General features: G+C 36.8%; 7 protein-coding genes across 7 annotated transcripts; 4 read left to right on the top strand and 3 right to left on the bottom strand.

The window, feature by feature from the left end:
* The first annotated feature begins 202 nt into the window (after nt 1-202).
* Nucleotides 203-2,452, top strand: LOC117786926 (protein cycle). Its single transcript, XM_034625347.1, has 5 exons — nt 203-365; nt 1,024-1,098; nt 1,165-1,613; nt 1,667-2,093; nt 2,160-2,452. Exons 1-5 carry the CDS (start codon nt 352-354, stop codon nt 2,419-2,421), a joined length of 1,227 nt encoding a protein of 408 aa, XP_034481238.1. The 5' UTR covers nt 203-351; the 3' UTR covers nt 2,422-2,452.
* Nucleotides 2,453-3,042: 590 nt separating this feature from the next.
* LOC117788466 (probable cytochrome P450 305a1) lies at nt 3,043-5,819 on the top strand. The gene is made up of 2 exons (XM_034627245.1): nt 3,043-3,255; nt 4,239-5,819. The coding sequence occupies exons 1-2, from the start codon at nt 3,162-3,164 to the stop codon at nt 5,669-5,671; spliced, it is 1,527 nt and encodes a 508-aa protein (XP_034483136.1). The 5' UTR covers nt 3,043-3,161; the 3' UTR covers nt 5,672-5,819.
* Nucleotides 5,820-6,429: 610 nt separating this feature from the next.
* LOC117787269 lies at nt 6,430-8,624 on the bottom strand. Its single transcript, XM_034625752.1, has 4 exons — nt 8,263-8,624; nt 7,650-7,871; nt 6,892-7,595; nt 6,430-6,828 (listed from the first exon to the last, which is right to left on the bottom strand). Exons 1-4 carry the CDS (start codon nt 8,597-8,599, stop codon nt 6,466-6,468), a joined length of 1,626 nt encoding a protein of 541 aa, XP_034481643.1. The 5' UTR covers nt 8,600-8,624; the 3' UTR covers nt 6,430-6,465.
* Nucleotides 8,625-8,781: 157 nt separating this feature from the next.
* LOC117787321 (importin subunit alpha-7) lies at nt 8,782-12,540 on the bottom strand. Its single transcript, XM_034625813.1, has 5 exons — nt 12,434-12,540; nt 10,924-11,664; nt 10,599-10,862; nt 10,038-10,537; nt 8,782-9,974 (listed from the first exon to the last, which is right to left on the bottom strand). The coding sequence occupies exons 2-5, from the start codon at nt 11,634-11,636 to the stop codon at nt 9,793-9,795; spliced, it is 1,659 nt and encodes a 552-aa protein (XP_034481704.1). The 5' UTR covers nt 11,637-11,664; nt 12,434-12,540; the 3' UTR covers nt 8,782-9,792.
* Nucleotides 12,535-12,851, top strand: LOC117787323 (DNA repair protein SWI5 homolog). The gene has a single exon (XM_034625816.1). The coding sequence runs from the start codon at nt 12,628-12,630 to the stop codon at nt 12,820-12,822; it is 195 nt and encodes a 64-aa protein (XP_034481707.1). The 5' UTR covers nt 12,535-12,627; the 3' UTR covers nt 12,823-12,851.
* Nucleotides 12,852-12,983: 132 nt separating this feature from the next.
* On the bottom strand, nt 12,984-13,741 carry LOC117787322 (coiled-coil domain-containing protein 58). The gene is made up of 4 exons (XM_034625815.1): nt 13,615-13,741; nt 13,406-13,552; nt 13,213-13,335; nt 12,984-13,147 (listed from the first exon to the last, which is right to left on the bottom strand). Exons 1-4 carry the CDS (start codon nt 13,648-13,650, stop codon nt 13,046-13,048), a joined length of 408 nt encoding a protein of 135 aa, XP_034481706.1. The 5' UTR covers nt 13,651-13,741; the 3' UTR covers nt 12,984-13,045.
* A 196-nt stretch (nt 13,742-13,937) lies between these two features.
* Nucleotides 13,938-14,951, top strand: LOC117787378. The gene has a single exon (XM_034625887.1). The coding sequence runs from the start codon at nt 14,036-14,038 to the stop codon at nt 14,804-14,806; it is 771 nt and encodes a 256-aa protein (XP_034481778.1). The 5' UTR covers nt 13,938-14,035; the 3' UTR covers nt 14,807-14,951.
* Nucleotides 14,952-16,350: the final 1,399 nt, after the last annotated feature.

Consider the following 16,350-nt stretch of genomic DNA (forward strand, 5'->3'; position numbering starts at 1 on the left):
AATTAGTTGACATACTGTCCAGATTATAATTAATAGGACTTTCCACGCCCTTTGCAGTCCGTTACAGACTTTATGACAAAATGAAAATACTCTCTGCAAGAGTATAAGAAAATTGTAAGCTCGATAAAAAGTGCAACGAGCTTCCAATGCACTCAAGCAAGGAGTTGCCAGACAAGCGAAAAAGCTCAAGTCACAGGAAAAGCTTGCAGCTCGTCAAATTGCAGATACTTGTCAGTTGTCGTGCTATTCGTGTTGTGATTTTCCGCTGGCGGTTTGTTTATTGTTTTAAAGTGTTTGTAAACAAATATTCTTAGCAAAAGCAAAAGCCTATTGAGGATAGTTGATTCAAAAATGCAAGACTTTTGGTAAGTTATAATCTAGTTACATTGCAAATTCAAGAGACACTGCAATTGTTCTAGTTATGTATGGGTAATCTGCTCACACAGACATGCGTTTATACACACACACATGTATACAAACAGTTTACATGTGTTATTTTGGTGGGGGAGGGGGGAGCAACAGTTGCCTCATTAATTTTAGCCTGAATGGGGTGGATTTTTAGATATTTTTGTGTTAACTGTGAGTGCTTATATTGCTAACAGTACATTGTTAACAGTACACTTAATAGAAATGTTAAATTATTCTAAAATCGCAAATGAATTCAAAAAAAAAAAAATGCATAAATGGAAAATTGTAGATTATACTTTTGATGGATTGATTATCCTAAAAAAGGTATGTTATATTTTAACAAAAATTAATTCTCTGTTTTTTTCAACATTTTAAAGGTTTTGACAAATTAGTTACATGTACATTTTTATTAAAAATAAATTGAAAATAAATAATAAATTGAATAACTTCTCTTTATTATACAAAATGTAAAAAAGAGTTATTCTAGCATTTTTATGATTTGCAATTTAGGTCGACAAGTTAGAGCAAAAAAAAATTTTTGTGATAAAATATCAAAAAAGAATTCTTAAAAAAAAATTATAAAAATAATTATTATATTCCATGAATTGATTATAGTGATAACTTGGAGGAGTTGGAGGACGACACATTTGACGAGGAGAAGTCAACGCGTACTTCAGATGAGAATCGCAAGTATGAGATGATATGAGTATGATAATTGCAAATATTCGAATAAGAAATTATACATCCGCTTATTAGGCAAAATCACAGTGAGATTGAGAAACGGCGACGCGATAAGATGAACACATATATCAATGAGCTTTCCTCGATGATTCCCATGTGTTACGCCATGCAGAGAAAGCTGGATAAGTTGACTGTTTTGAGGATGGCTGTGCAGCATTTACGTGGCATTCGGGGCAGCCTCCATCCCTATAATGGGGGCGATTATAGGCCAAGTTTCCTGTCCGATCAGGAACTAAAGATGATCATTTTGCAGGCCTCGGAGGGTTTCCTCTTCGTTGTGGGTTGTGATCGTGGACGCATTCTATATGTTTCCGACTCTGTATCGAGTGTTTTGAATTGTACGCAGTCCGATCTGCTGGGCCAGAGTTGGTTCGATGTCCTGCATCCCAAGGATATAGGCAAGGTGAAGGAGCAGCTATCCTCCTTGGAACAGTGTCCACGCGAGCGACTCATCGATGCCAAAAGTGAGTGAATCAGTATCTTTTTAGAAACAATTGCTTATGCCCAATACTTACAGCCATGTTGCCGGTCAAGACGGATGTGCCACAGAGTCTGTGTCGTCTTTGTCCGGGTGCAAGACGCTCCTTCTTCTGTCGAATGAAACTGCGTGCGGCCAATAATCAAATTAAGGAGGAATCGGACACATCTTCCAGCTCACGTAGCTCCACCAAGCGCAAATCCAAGCTGAGCATGGAACACAAGTATCAGGTGATACAGTGCACGGGTTATCTGAAATCATGGACGCCCATCAAGGACGAGGATCAGGACGGTGACAGCGATGATCAAACAACGAATCTCTCCTGCCTCGTGGCCATTGGTCGTACACCAACCAGTGTGCTAAACTCCAGTGTGCCCTCCTCCTTGGATAATCTACCCAACATAAGGCATGTGCTCTTCATATCTCGTCACTCGGCGGAGGGCAAGTTCCTATTTATTGATCAACGGTTGGTCCTTCTTACAATACAATACACACACCGTTTTTATACATATTATTCCATTTATTATTTTAGTGCCACGCTGGTGATTGGTTTTTTGCCTCAGGAAATACTGGGCACCAGTTTTTATGAATATTTTCACAACGAGGACATCTCTGCACTGGTCGAGTCTCACAAATCGGTAATGCAGATCCAGGAAAAGGTCACCACACAGATATATCGCTTTCGGTGCAAGGACAATAGCTACGTGCAGCTCCAGAGTGAATGGCGTGCCTTCAAGAATCCCTGGACAAATGAAATTGACTACATAATTGCTAAGAATTCGGTATTCCTTTAGAGAGACAAATTAAATCAATTGATTTCAAGGATCTTCCATTTTCGACTGGTTCATTCCTTACAAATTTCATATATGTAATTACATACATATGTATATATGTATGTTCAATGACTTATATATATATATATATATTTTTTAGCTCATGTGTATATTACAATTTGTATACCAAAAAAAAAAGAAAACAAAATTTTTAATAAATATCCAGTTTTTAATAAAAAAAAAATAATTTTTATAAATTATTAAAATGAGAATATATTTACATGTCTATTTTTATTTTACAAACATAATATTAAAGTTTATTAATTTCAAAGTGAGAGAATTTTGAATTGTTAACTGAGCGCATGTCTCTTCCACACTCAGATCAATTTAAGAGTGTTTTCACACTCTCTCTTTCAATACAGTTATCACACATGGTTCTCGCTATTTGTTTTTATCAACTTCGTCTGTTTTTATTGTTTCTCTTAGAATGAATAGACCCCCATGCACATGAAAGCCGGCTGCGCCAACGCCAACACTGTCTCACTGCTGTATGTGTGAGTGAGAGCGCTTTTCTCGTCTGTGCCTCTTTTTACACGTTCTATCGCTCGTGCGCATGCATATCCAATTGGATTCAATTTTAGTTGGCATAGTGAACACGAGTTGTGCGGACGCGTTGTAGTTACTGTGATTTAATTTCCAATTTGACAGTTGTAATTGGTTTTGTATTGATATCGTTTTGGTTTTGTATTGATATCGCCAAGATGAGTGCCCTCATCTTCCTGGCCACTATTTTAATTGGCTTCCTCATATATTCCCTGATTAGTTCCATGAGACGTCCCAAGAATTTTCCACCAGGTAAGTGCAAATTTAATCCTACACGATACTTCATTCATTTAAATAATTTATTTTAATAAGTTCTTTCAGTCCGTAACCTTGAGTCAGCATATTTTGATTCAAGATTTCCTATTGATGTATTTGTTTATTTAAAGTTTTTTCATGTAGAGATTAAAATCATATCTTGACTCGGTATTTATTGTCATTTGAAATACGAATCCCAGCTCCCTTCCCAACTAGTTCAGAGTATTCGTATTGGTCAACCTAACATATTTCCAACTGGAAATGGTCAACCGGACAACTGAACGTTGACAACCCACAGCGACTGCTTCAACGAGACGCGCCTGGCATTTCAAATAGATTTTCCATTTATTAAATTGACAGACAAGCATTACTGACACCTCAATAAGCCAATTCGAGTAGGTGTCTTGTCATTTAACTTATTTATATATGCATTTTCCATCAGGTTATGCAACTACAAGATACAATTGGCTGTACTGTATTAATATACATAATTATATTATTCTACATACCCTTTATGGTCAAGTCAAGTTCTTAACTATATTCAGACATCAGAGAAATCCATGTGGCTCATACAGAACTTAGCGATAAGCCATTAGATAGAGATTTCTTGTATTCGATTTATTGATTTGTTGATTAACAGATTTTTCGGTAGCGCCAAATAGTGGCAGCGATAAGATTAATTAAAACGTGCGACTCATTTCTTATTAAATTCAATTATGATAAGTATAAGTATAAGTATAAGTATAAGTATAAGTATAAGTATAAGTATAAGTATAAGTATAAGTATAAGTATAAGTATAAGTATAAGTATAAGTATAAGTATAAGTATAAGTATAAGTATAAGTATAAGTATAAGTATAAGTATAAGTATAAGTATAAGTATAAGTATAAGTATAAGTATAAGTATAAGTATAAGTATAAGTATAAATATAAGTATAAGTATAAGTATAACTCTAACTTATTTCATTTCATTTATTCAGGTCCTGGATTTCTGCCCTGGATGGGGAATACCTTGCAATTCCGTAGAGAGGCACGCGCTGCTGGAGGACAGCACATACTCTTCGAGCAGTGGTCAAAGCGATATCAGAGCCAGCTGCTGGGCTTAAAGCTGGGCCAGGAGTACGTGGTGGTGGCACTGGGCCATGCGCTGGTGCGTGAGGTGCAGTTGCAGGAGGTGTTCGAGGGTCGGCCGGATAACTTTTTTCTGCGCCTGCGCACCATGGGCACCCGGAAGGGCATCACCTGTACGGATGGACAGCTGTGGTACGAGCATCGTAACTTTGCCATGAAGCAGATGCGTCATGTGGGCTACGGACGCAGCCAAATGGAGCAGCAAATTGAGAGCGAGGCGGAGCAGCTGATGCAGCAACTCGGACGGACGGAAGCGGCACCAATAGAGCCAGTGAATTGGTTGGCTCAGAGCGTGCTGAATGTGCTGTGGTGTCTGATAGCTGGCGAGAGAATCGCTAGCAATGAGGACAGCACACTACGTCGACTGCTGGAGCTAATGAATCGACGATCCAAGCTGTTTGACATATGCGGCGGACTGTTGGCCCAGTTCCCCTGGTTGCGTCATGTGGCCCCGAATCGCACTGGATATAATCTTATACGCCAGCTGAATGCCGAACTGCACGGTTTCTTTATGGAGACAATCAGTGAGCATCGACGTCGCATGCTGGAGTGTGAGCAGAGAGGAGAGCAGCTGCCAGATGGGGATCTCATCTACGCCTATCTGCAGGAGATGCAGACTAAGCACAAGGATACGGACAGCTTTAACGAGACGCAGCTGGTGATGACGATACTCGACTTTTTCATTGCCGGCTCCCAGACAACGAGCAATACCATTAACCTGGCTCTAATGATGCTTGCCATGCGCCAGGATCTGCAGGAGCAACTGTACGACGAGGTGAACGCCAATATCAGTAACGGCAGCACAGATACAGATGCCTTTCCCCATCTGAGTCGACGTGAATCCTACCACCACATGGAGGCCTTCATCATGGAGGTGCAACGCTTCTTTCACATCACTCCCATTACGGGTCCACGTCGTGCACTGTGGCCAACAAAACTAGGTGACTTTGATATACCCAAGAATGCGACGATTCTCATCAGCCTGCGATCGGTGCATTTGGATGAGCAACACTGGACGAAACCACACGAGTTCCGGCCGGAACGTTTCATTGATGCAGCTGGCAAGTGCTTCAAGGATGAGTACTTCATGCCCTTCGGCTTGGGACGACGTCGATGCCTTGGCGATGCCTTGGCACGCGCCTGCATCTTCTCGTTTCTTGTGAGGATCGTACAGCATTTTTGCATCGTTCTGCCAGAGGGTGAGACGCCATCGCTAATCCTCCAGCCAGGCATCACCCTCACACCCAAACCGTACAAGGTACAATTTGTAAAGCGTCATTGAATTTGGTCAACTGAATAACGAACAAGCTCGTGCGCATCTCTAATTCGGAATGATAAAAATACAAAGTTAACATGTCTGTAAATGATTTATTCGTTTCTTATATTTATATATTCGTTTTACAATTTCTATAAATTGTATTTTAGTGTGAGTTAGTTGTTTGTTTTGTTTCCGAAACTCTTTTAGTTGAGGTCTTTGGGTATTTACTATTTTTTATGATAACCGCGGAATTTGAAATATTATAAAACGCAACACATTTTAACATCAAAACTAAATTATTTTTAATTAAACTGATTGCCTATTTCAACGTTATCAAAGATGTAAAAAAACAAAATCAAATAATATTTTAATTTTTTCTGATGTGATTCTTGTTCTTTATTAGGTGACAGTTAAAATTAAATTAAAATGCTTATGATTTAAGCTTAATTGAATTGTAATTTTTTGTAACAAAATCAAAAAATTTCAAGTTATTCATACTTAATCATTATAATGTAGACAAAGGTATACATATTGTTCATAGCCTGGACAACTGAATAATGAACAAGCCTACACATATTAAAAACATATTTATGCTCTTTCTTATTTTTGCACAAATGAAATTAAAATTTTAAATATAGAAATAGTTAATTCTTTCTTATTTCCTAATAAACAATCGAAGCTGATCCAAAAGTATCAATAGCACGCTAAGAGAAGCGATAACATAAATTCAATTTTTTATCAACAGGGCGCCACAAAAAATCGATCAAAACATGGCTCAGTCATTTGCAGTTATTTTTCAAATATTAACTTATACTTTTTTAACATTCATTGTACGTATCAAGTGCTTCGTACTTAAAATTAAAGGCAAATATCATGTTCAATAGCTCATAGTCAGCATTATTAATGCTCATATCTCGGCATCTGTTTATGAGCATCTCATCGTACTCCAGATTAAATTTGTTACTACACGATTTGAGAGCAATTTTGTAGTTCATATTAGACATCCAATGATCATCTGGTTGCAAGCGATCACCTGCCATTTTGCATGGATTTTGGTATATATTATTAACGATAATTTTCTGTGAGCTTTGTAAGGATGCGATGATATCCTTAAGTTTAGATGCAAAAATTTTCCCGTTCCAGTCCAACTGTAGCAAATCGCCGTGAGGAAGGGCCTTTAACTAAAACCGTATAGCAAAAATTTTAAAATATATAAAGTAAGAGTCAACAATTGATAGTTGTACCTTTTGCTCTATTTCGGGCACTTCAATCTTTCCAATCAAAGACAGCACAAAAGGATTATCTGGCTTGAATTTTCGTCTATTTAAAACATCCGGCAATGCAAGAACCAATTCTTCAACTTTTTTGTTTTTCAAAGGTAGGCGTAGGTATTTTAAATTTTTGGAAATCTTAATCATGTTTGTTATTGCATCGTTTTCGATTAAATTATCCTCATCTGTTTCCAAAGAAAATAGCTGAAGATCTGCAATCTCTGATAGGCATTTGAATAAGTTGCTGGGCCATGACCAACATAGAAAAGCTTTAAGCCTTTTAAGCTTGGTAATTTCCATCGTATGTGAATGTTTTGGACTGGTGCTAATGTCTAAAATTTGCAATCGGTCTGCATAGTATGGGACAAGCATTCTCATCAATTCTTCGATTGACAAATTGTTATCATCCATATCAAATTTCATATATTTTAGATTGACGAGCTTTCCGTAACTATTTAAATTTCGGTTAAGCGTTAGATAAGTTAGTTGTGGGCAACATGCATTTAATTTGTTTAGATCTCCGGCCAGATGACTATTTTCCTCGAAAAAGTTGCTCGATAAGGTATGTAGATTAGCCATTGATTTGAATATATCTAAAAAGTCGTCCGTACTCATATTCTCATTAATGTTATAAAGATGTAATATTTCTAGCTGGTTACAATTTTTCAACTGCTTTACTATAAAAAAAAGTATATTAAATAGTTTCCTGTAATGAATATACACTGACTTACATTCAGGTCCCGGTGCATAAAGCAACGATAGAGCTTTAAGTTTTGTTAGATTTGTTAAGGCGGCAACAAATTTTTCCTCGGGATTTTTGTAATGGTAAGCTAAGCTATGCAGCTTTTCCATAGAGCCAAGAATATCGGCAAAACAGTCAATACTTATCTTCTCATCAATTCCAGACAGTTTTAATGTTGTCAGCTGATTAAAGTCATCTTTCAATTCAGTGACTAAAAAATATTAAGATATTTTATTAATTTCCAAAGACCGCAAAAAAATGTATGAATTCAAATATTAACTAAATAAATCGTTAAGGCGGAAAAATTACGGCTCATCCAATAATATACAATATCTGTGGATAATGTAATAAAATTAAATATACTAAATAAAAAAAATATCGCAAGTTATACATATGAAATTCATGTTTTACATTTGGAAAATTTAAAATATTCTTTATAACGTATTCATAGAAACTTCGAGTAGTTATCGAATTAGATTTATCGCAGTTGTTTTTCTGCACGAAATACTAATAACGGAAAAAGTCCCTCACTAATTTTATGATGCTTTTTAAAATTATGAAATAGAATATGACTCATTTTAGTTAAATAAACAATTACTTACATGCGATTTTGGGAGCATCAAAGAGACTTAAACACTGCACATTTGGCAATCGTAGAACGGATTTCAAAAGATCCTCTTCTAGTGTATCATTTTTGTGTCCAGAAAAAAACAAACGAACATGCATTAAATTTGGACAATATTGGCCAAGTATGAGCATGAATTTTTCAAAGTAGTCCGCATTGGTTGTAAAATCAATATATTCTTCATAGACTAACACGTCTGAGCCATTTAATTTTAGAGCAAATCGCCAGTCGTTTAAAGTTTTATACATCCAACGACTGATAATCGTATAATTTTTAATGGTCGACGCAGATTCTGCACTTTTCCGAAGCGACATGTTGCAAAGATGGCGAATAACTACTGTGTTTAGTGATCGTCAATAAAATCAATAAGATCGATGTTACAATCGATAACGATTAAAATGTATTGCAACTATCGATAGCTCAACTGCGTTCCGAATTTAAAAGGAAATAAATATCTTGCAAAATTCGCACTCGGAATGATGATTAAAATTCAAAGTTAACGTGTCTGTAAATGATTTATTCGTTTCTTATATTTATATATTCGTTTTACAATTTCTATAATTTGTATTTTAGTGTGAGTTAGTTGTTTGTTTTGTTTCCGAAACTCTTTTAGTTGAGGTCTTTGGGTATTTACTTTTTTTATGATAACCGCGGAATTTGAATATTATAAAGCGCAATAAATTTTGAGATCAAAACTAAATTATTTTCTATTAAACTGATTGCCTATTCCAATGTTATCAAAGATGTAGAAAAACAATATCAAGTAATATTTTAATTTTTTTCTGATCTGACTTCTGTTCTTTATTGAGTGACAGTTAAAATTAAATAAAAATGTTTATGATTTAAGCTTAAACGAATATTACGAATTGCAATTTTTTTGTAACAAAATCCAAACTTTTCAAGTTATTTATAATCATTATAATGTAGATGAAGGTATACATATGTTAATATGTATAAATAACAACACCAAAGCCGGCTTCAAACGCAATTAACTTAGCTGCACACAACATATGTACATAAGCGTTAAAAATTATATATATAGATATATATGTTTGTAGATAATGAAAATATTTACAACTGTTAGGAAATCATTAGATATACGGTAAGAGTATAAGGATTTATCAATGTTGGCTAGCTAAAACTCGATCATGTTTGGTTTACATGCACATACTCAAAGTAATACATAACGTATTTGGATTAAAATGCAGGATTCATGATCCTGCATCTTAAATGCACACATCGAATTTTCGGATCGCTTTCGCAAATAATATAACATTAAATATAATAAGAATAAGAGTATGTAACAAAAGAAAACAATGAACATGAAACAAATGTCGGGCCTAAGTGACACTTAAAATGCTAATGACTGCACAGTGAGGCGTTTTTTGTGCGCCTGTTTTTCTACCCGTGCATAGGATACACACATTCTGATCCTTGAATGCGTCCAATGTTTACCATTTGTCTATAGTCTGTATATGTCTGCTGTGTGTTTTATGTTTGTGTCATGCTAGAAATTGAAGCCGGAATCGGGTATATTGTGCGGATTGAATTCATACTGTTGACTGCCGGCAACGGGCGCCACACGTGTGTCCTCCTCCTCGTTGCCAAAGTACGTCTCAATTATGTAGAATGATTTATGATAAATGTCCCGATTCTCATGCGCCTGAAGATATTCAATCTTGTCCAGACCTGCATTGTTCAAAATCAGTTTTAGCTCGAATAGTTTAGTGTTATGAGGTGGGTTTAACTTACCGCCACACTCCTCGATGGTGATGGCATAGGGATTAGGTCGCACCTGATACTTTTCGCCAGCTTTAAGAATGTTCTCGAGCGCATTTAATGCAACTTGGACAATATCAGAGTCGACGACTGTTAGAAAATCGCACATGGGCGGCACACAGCCAATCTTAACTAAATAATGTATCTGCTCGGAGGTGCCGCTGCTTGTGGCATTAGTTATGGCCCAGGCGGCCTCTTTTCGTGTCTTAAAGTCGGCCGTTTGCATAATGTTCATTAATTGTGGGAATATATTGGCACTGATGATTGCCTGAATCTGCTCACGATTGCCGGCAGCAATATTTGATATGGTCCAGCAGGATTCCTTCTTAATAGTCTCGGCCGGTGAGTACAACAAATGACTGATGCACGGCAAGGCATTATGGCTCAATATCGTTTGCGTCTGCTGATCATCTCCGGTAACAATGTTGCCCACAGCGCGTAATGCCGCCGTGCTGACATTCTGCTGAGGATGCCTACAAGTAATCAGTCAATTATTAAAGTCTTATCACATCATCTATTATCAGTAGGACTTACAATAGCAGCTCGACAAGACGACGACAGACGCCCGCATCAATGACGGCCTGTATTTTGTCATTGGGTCCATCCGATAGATAGCTAATGGCCCAGCATGTATCGCACAGCACGTCCACATCGGTGTAGTCCAGTAGACGTGCCAAGATCGGCAGACCATGTCTAATTTTTGTGAAATCAGCGGGTGGATTCTTGCCCCGGCACAAATTCGACAATGTCCAAACGGCATTGCGTATCATAGTTATGCGTTCCGAGTTGCTTAGTACACTGTAATATATGCCAAAAATTATATATAAGCTGAATAGATAAATCACACTGAAATACTCACTGTAAGAGTGGCATTAGGATGCCAGAATTAAGCAAATGATCGCGGCACGTGGGTGAATCTCCAGCAATGTTGCCCAGCGCCCAGACAGCCTGCTCCTGCACATCGTCATGGGGACTGGAGAGCAATTCTATGAATATCGGCACGGCTCCAGCCTCAATGACAATCTTTGTTTGTTGCGATGTGCCCGATGCAATATTTGTCAGCGTCCAGGCGGCTTCAAATTGCAGCGTTGCATTTGTGTTGTTGCGCAAGAATGTCACAAATTGCGGCACAATATCTTTTTGTATAACCTCCTCAATGGGCGGATTGGGATCCCGTGAGAGCAGCTTGCGAAACTTTTGTGTTGCCTCTAGCTGATCGCTCTCCTTGTCGCTGTATAGCATTTGTATCATCTCTGCATTGATAATCGATTGGGAACCACCTGCCTCTGGCTGTCCATGCGATTGCATCCCTCCCATACCCATACCCAATCCTTGTCCGCTGCTGTCTGCCATGTGCATATCGCTGGAATGCAGTTCGCCACTGCTGCTGCCCTCGATCCCAGCACCTGGAGCTGTGGATGGTGTTGGATCCAGGACAACATTGCGACGCTTTGAGAGCTGCTGTTCGCGCTTTGTTTTACGTAACTGAATTCCTACCTCCTCGCGTCTGCGCCGCATCTCTGTCGAGTCCAGAGCGGCATTTTTATAACGTTGTTTGTGTGTTGTGGACATTGTCTGTCTATTGTTACTATTAGCAATTCTGCAAATATTCAAAAAATATATATTAAAATTTTGGTTTGTTTTGCTCCAAGCGATCACAAATAATAAATACTTTTATTCTAAATACAACACATACACACACAAAGCTCAAAACAATGCCAGCATTGATCAGATGAATGTTATATTAAATATTTAGCACAGGTACAAAGGGTATAAAATCATTATATTACACAACGACCATCCTAAGCATTCGAATTTAATTTGAATTATCTAAAAAAATTTGAATTATCAAAAAATATATATGTTCATTGTAAATAATTAAATTTAAATTTAATTTTTTATTTATTTCCTTATTTTTATTATTATTATGTTGATATCTTTCATTCTAAAGTTACAAATTATTCATACAACTTTATGTATAGAGCATTGACAAGTCGACCACTCCTCGCACTTTACTTTTACTATGCACATTTTTCCATTCACTTAGGGTTGTCAGCTTGCACTTGCTTTCGTATAGTTAACTTGTCTATTAATAAATGTTGATTAGAGTGTTTAGTTTTAATACTTGAAATGATTTTTATGTGTTTTTTTTTTCTATTTGCACCGTGACAACACTTTCACATTCTAATTGTAAACGTGTGTACACACAATCACACAACTATACGCATGTTTGTTTGTGTGTGTGATGGGTTTAGGTCAGCGTCAGCAAATGCTGCACATTCTCACTTTTTTGCTGTTTATTTGATTACTTGTTGTAAACGAAACGTTTTAATTTTTTATTGTAATAAGACAACTTCTTACTGTTTTACCTGTGTTTCTGCCAATTTGAAGAGTCTATTAATAGTACAAAACACAAATGCAAATTTTAGTCACGATACGCCACACGTTTTTAGTTGGGCGTATAGTGTTGCCACACTGATTTCATTGCATTACAGCTGATTGTGCAACTTGATTTCTTTCGATATCGATAACAATATTATTATTATTGAAAATCAGCGCCAACATGAACAATTCCAAGATTCAGAATATTAAAAGTTCCAAGTCTGATGAGCAACAGAAACAAAAGCACTTACAGCTTTTGCACGAGTACAACGACCTTAAAGACGCCACTCAAACTGTGCTAGGAGCATTGGCCCAGGCGAAAGGATTACCAGTAAAAGATATGTACAAAATGTACAACTTGCCGAAAGGTGATTAATGACTTCAATAAATGATGTTCACAATTAATCAATTATTTTTGTTGAATTTATGTTCAAAAATAAAAGGAAGCAGATGCTAATAAACGGCATTTGTTATTAACAAATTTCTTGGCAGTACCTGTCGGTTTAAAAACTAATAATTTCACTTAAGACTAAACAATTTGCTGCACTATCTTCGTGGCGCATCGAAATGCTGTTTATTTTTGCACTTAACCCGAAAATTTATTCAGCATGGAAATATGCTCTGCAACGTTCATTAAATGCCTTGTAAGTCCGTTCCTTTATAATATCCTCCACATTAAGTTCGGATTGCAGTACTCTCAGCTGTTGAACGAAGGAAATCTTTAGCTTTTTTAGGAACCTATTATTTATATAGAATGGGAACATACCTTGCGTTGCTCCGCTTTAAATTTACTATCAGTCTCAACATCATTGGGGTTCGACACCCGTTTCTCGCGTAGATTCTTCAGTGTTGTCGCTGAAAAAGTTATGCAATTGCGAATGTTGTTTTGCTGTCCGGTTTCAAAATGCAATTAATTGGAGTTTGGATGAAAATTATAACTTTTGCTCAATTTAATTTACCCGAGATTGATGGGATTGCTGCAGCTTAGCGTACAGATCTCGGCACGTACCCTCGCTATTCACTTGACCCTTGAACGACTCGGTAGGAAGCGCATTAAGAGCGTATATAATTTTATCATCCACATCGCGCATCTTCCTTAGGGTCTCCTAATATCAATTGCACATATGAGTCGTTGATGAAATGCGCATTATATGCATGAAACACTTACCTGGAAACCCAAAAAGTCAAAGCAGTAGACATCCATTTAAACAATGAAATGTATTTAATAAAATTAATAAAAAACAAAAATATACAAGTATTTTGCCGGCGCAATGTGCCTTTCAACAGCGTTGCCACATTATTTACGTTGACATTTCCAAATGTATCGATCTTTACTTTTGGTCCAGCGATATTAATAAATATTAAGAATTTGTATAGTGCAGTATAACTTTTTTAGCATTGAAATAATTAATTAATTATAATAATTAAAGTTTAGTAAAAACTTGGAACCAAAAGCTACAATGTAAAGTCGATTTCCTTATCGATAAGAGACATTGCAATCGATATTTTCCATATGTACCCCAAACGAGTGGGTGGAAAAAATAATAACAAAATTTGTTAAAATAACAAAACAAGGGAAACTTCTTCTCATGGCTGCCAAGCACGAAGACATTCGGGATAAAATCGAGAGTGGTGTCTATAAACTCGCAACGAATGACAAAAGCACACGCAGCACTGTGTGGCGCGTGTATCGAAAGATTGAAAAAGAAGACGGCAATATATTGGAACATGTCTTGTATTGCATTGGATGCAAAAATCTGATGTCGTTTACGCACAAATCCACAACAAATCTACGACGCCACAAGTGCCATTTGCAATACCTGAAGAAGCAGGCGTATTGTAATGGATATGCCGACGCCAACAGCACAAAGGAATGGTTCAAAGATGCTGATGGAGAAATGACTGTGGAAGATATTTTGTTGGAGGCTGAGGCTGAGCTTAAAGTGGACAACGAGGAAATCTCTGAGGCACAGCCGATGACAGAAGAGTTAGACAAGAAACCTACGCCGACGGACGTAGCGGCGTTTATTGCTCTCAGAGGTGCGGGGACTACAGCTGAGTCAAGTGATGTCAGCCGTGATAGTGCACCACTTTTCCAACTAACCAAAAACAACGACGATCCACTTAATGTCGGTGCCTCAGTCTTTTCAAGCTCAAGTTCACGCCCCTCAGATGTCTTTGTATCTCACGATGTCAGTGGGGCCGAAGAGTCGGCCATATATGCACAAACATGGTCCTTGGAATATCGCAAGCTTACAGAAGATCAAAAATTCTATGCCAAACGAGCTATTGATGAGATCTTTGTGCTGGGACGCTTACGACGTTTAACGCTTAATACGGTGCCATCGGTAACCGAGTGAAATGCTCTCCAATATTATATAGAATGTACATATATAGGATAAATTTATGTAAATTGTACTCATGTAAATAATTATGTATATACTCTATTTATTTGATCAATTCAATGGTTTTCATTGTTAAGGAAAAATAAATATAGAATTGTAGTTCTGGAAAGACACTTATTTCCCACCCGACAAAACTGTTTCATTGAAATAATTGTAGAATAGACATGTTGCAGTTATTTCCAATCATACAATTTTATATGCTTTTGGTAACTGCCATGTTTATACGTTGATTGTACATGATTTAAATAGTAGCGAGTTAACTGATGTGCCCTATACAGCAACTATTTTTAAAACAGTAATTTAACGAAGCCGTGCTAAAGTAGTGCAAACACTAATCCCTTATAGGCACCTGATTCTAATATACAACTACTAATTGTCATCAAATATTGACTTAAAACACAATAACAACACAAGTGTTGTAGATTAAAACGATTCTGTTTAAATCAGGCTTAGCTGCCTAATAAACTTGATGTATCGAGTCGTTCAGAACAAGTTCGATTGAACTACTCACCAAACGCAACGTTCGCTATGTGCGTCAAGTTAGCAACGGTTCGCCAGCAACGAAAAACGGAACTTGGTTCACGGAGTCGGAACCAGTTATGAATTTCCTCATTTTTTAATGTTTTTCGACGTTAAAACAATAAAGTAATGATGCAGAATTGTAGATAATTGTTTTATTTATAGTCTTAAGCAATATTTTGGCAGTTTCAGCCCTTGATTTGGGTGAAACAAGTAAACATAAAAAGTGAAAAAGTTTACATTTCCACCATTTCTTAAATATCTAAGCTCAGGGCGAACGGCCCCGAAAACCGCTAATGCACGATTAAAGCCCAAAGTTTCACCTTTCTAATGGGACCATATTTAGAAAAAGTTATCAGAACGTTTTTGAGATATTTTGGAAAGAACGAAGCTACCTCAGAAAAAGCCCCATACAAAATGACCGCCAAAATCAATGCCTGGTTCTCAAACCTTAATATCCTTTCTCAGGAGGAACGGCCCAAAAAAGCATATATCAAATTAAAGCTACAAGTTTGGAGAAGCTATTTTAATTTAATTTAAAGAAAGTTATCAGACAGTTTTGAGAAAATTAATTAATTGTAAATTAACCCCAAAAAAGTTCATGAGCAAGTCCTATCGAACTAGTAGCTCCAACGTGAACCGAACTACTACGCAACAGAAAGCTGATTGATATGGGTCGATATATATGTCATTATTAGAAATGTGTCCAGATGCAGTATGTGAGATAATTATTTTACTGTCAATTTTGTTGCATTCATCAATTTATCAGACAGTTTTTGAAATCATTTTAGTGAATTTGGCATTTTAGCTGAGAATACAAAAACGGCTTTTGCACATAAATATTAAAAAGCGGTTACCGCTTCGTAAAATCATTTAAAGGTCGCGTCATGCATGGAGATATCTAATTTTAATAATATTTGCCGCAACTTCATCTTTCTATCAGACAGTTTGAGAAACTCAGCATTTAGTAAATCAATATT

The sequence above is a fragment of the Drosophila innubila genome, assembly GCF_004354385.1.
Source record: "Drosophila innubila isolate TH190305 chromosome 3L unlocalized genomic scaffold, UK_Dinn_1.0 0_D_3L, whole genome shotgun sequence".
Classification (NCBI taxonomy): Eukaryota; Metazoa; Arthropoda; class Insecta; order Diptera; family Drosophilidae; genus Drosophila; species Drosophila innubila.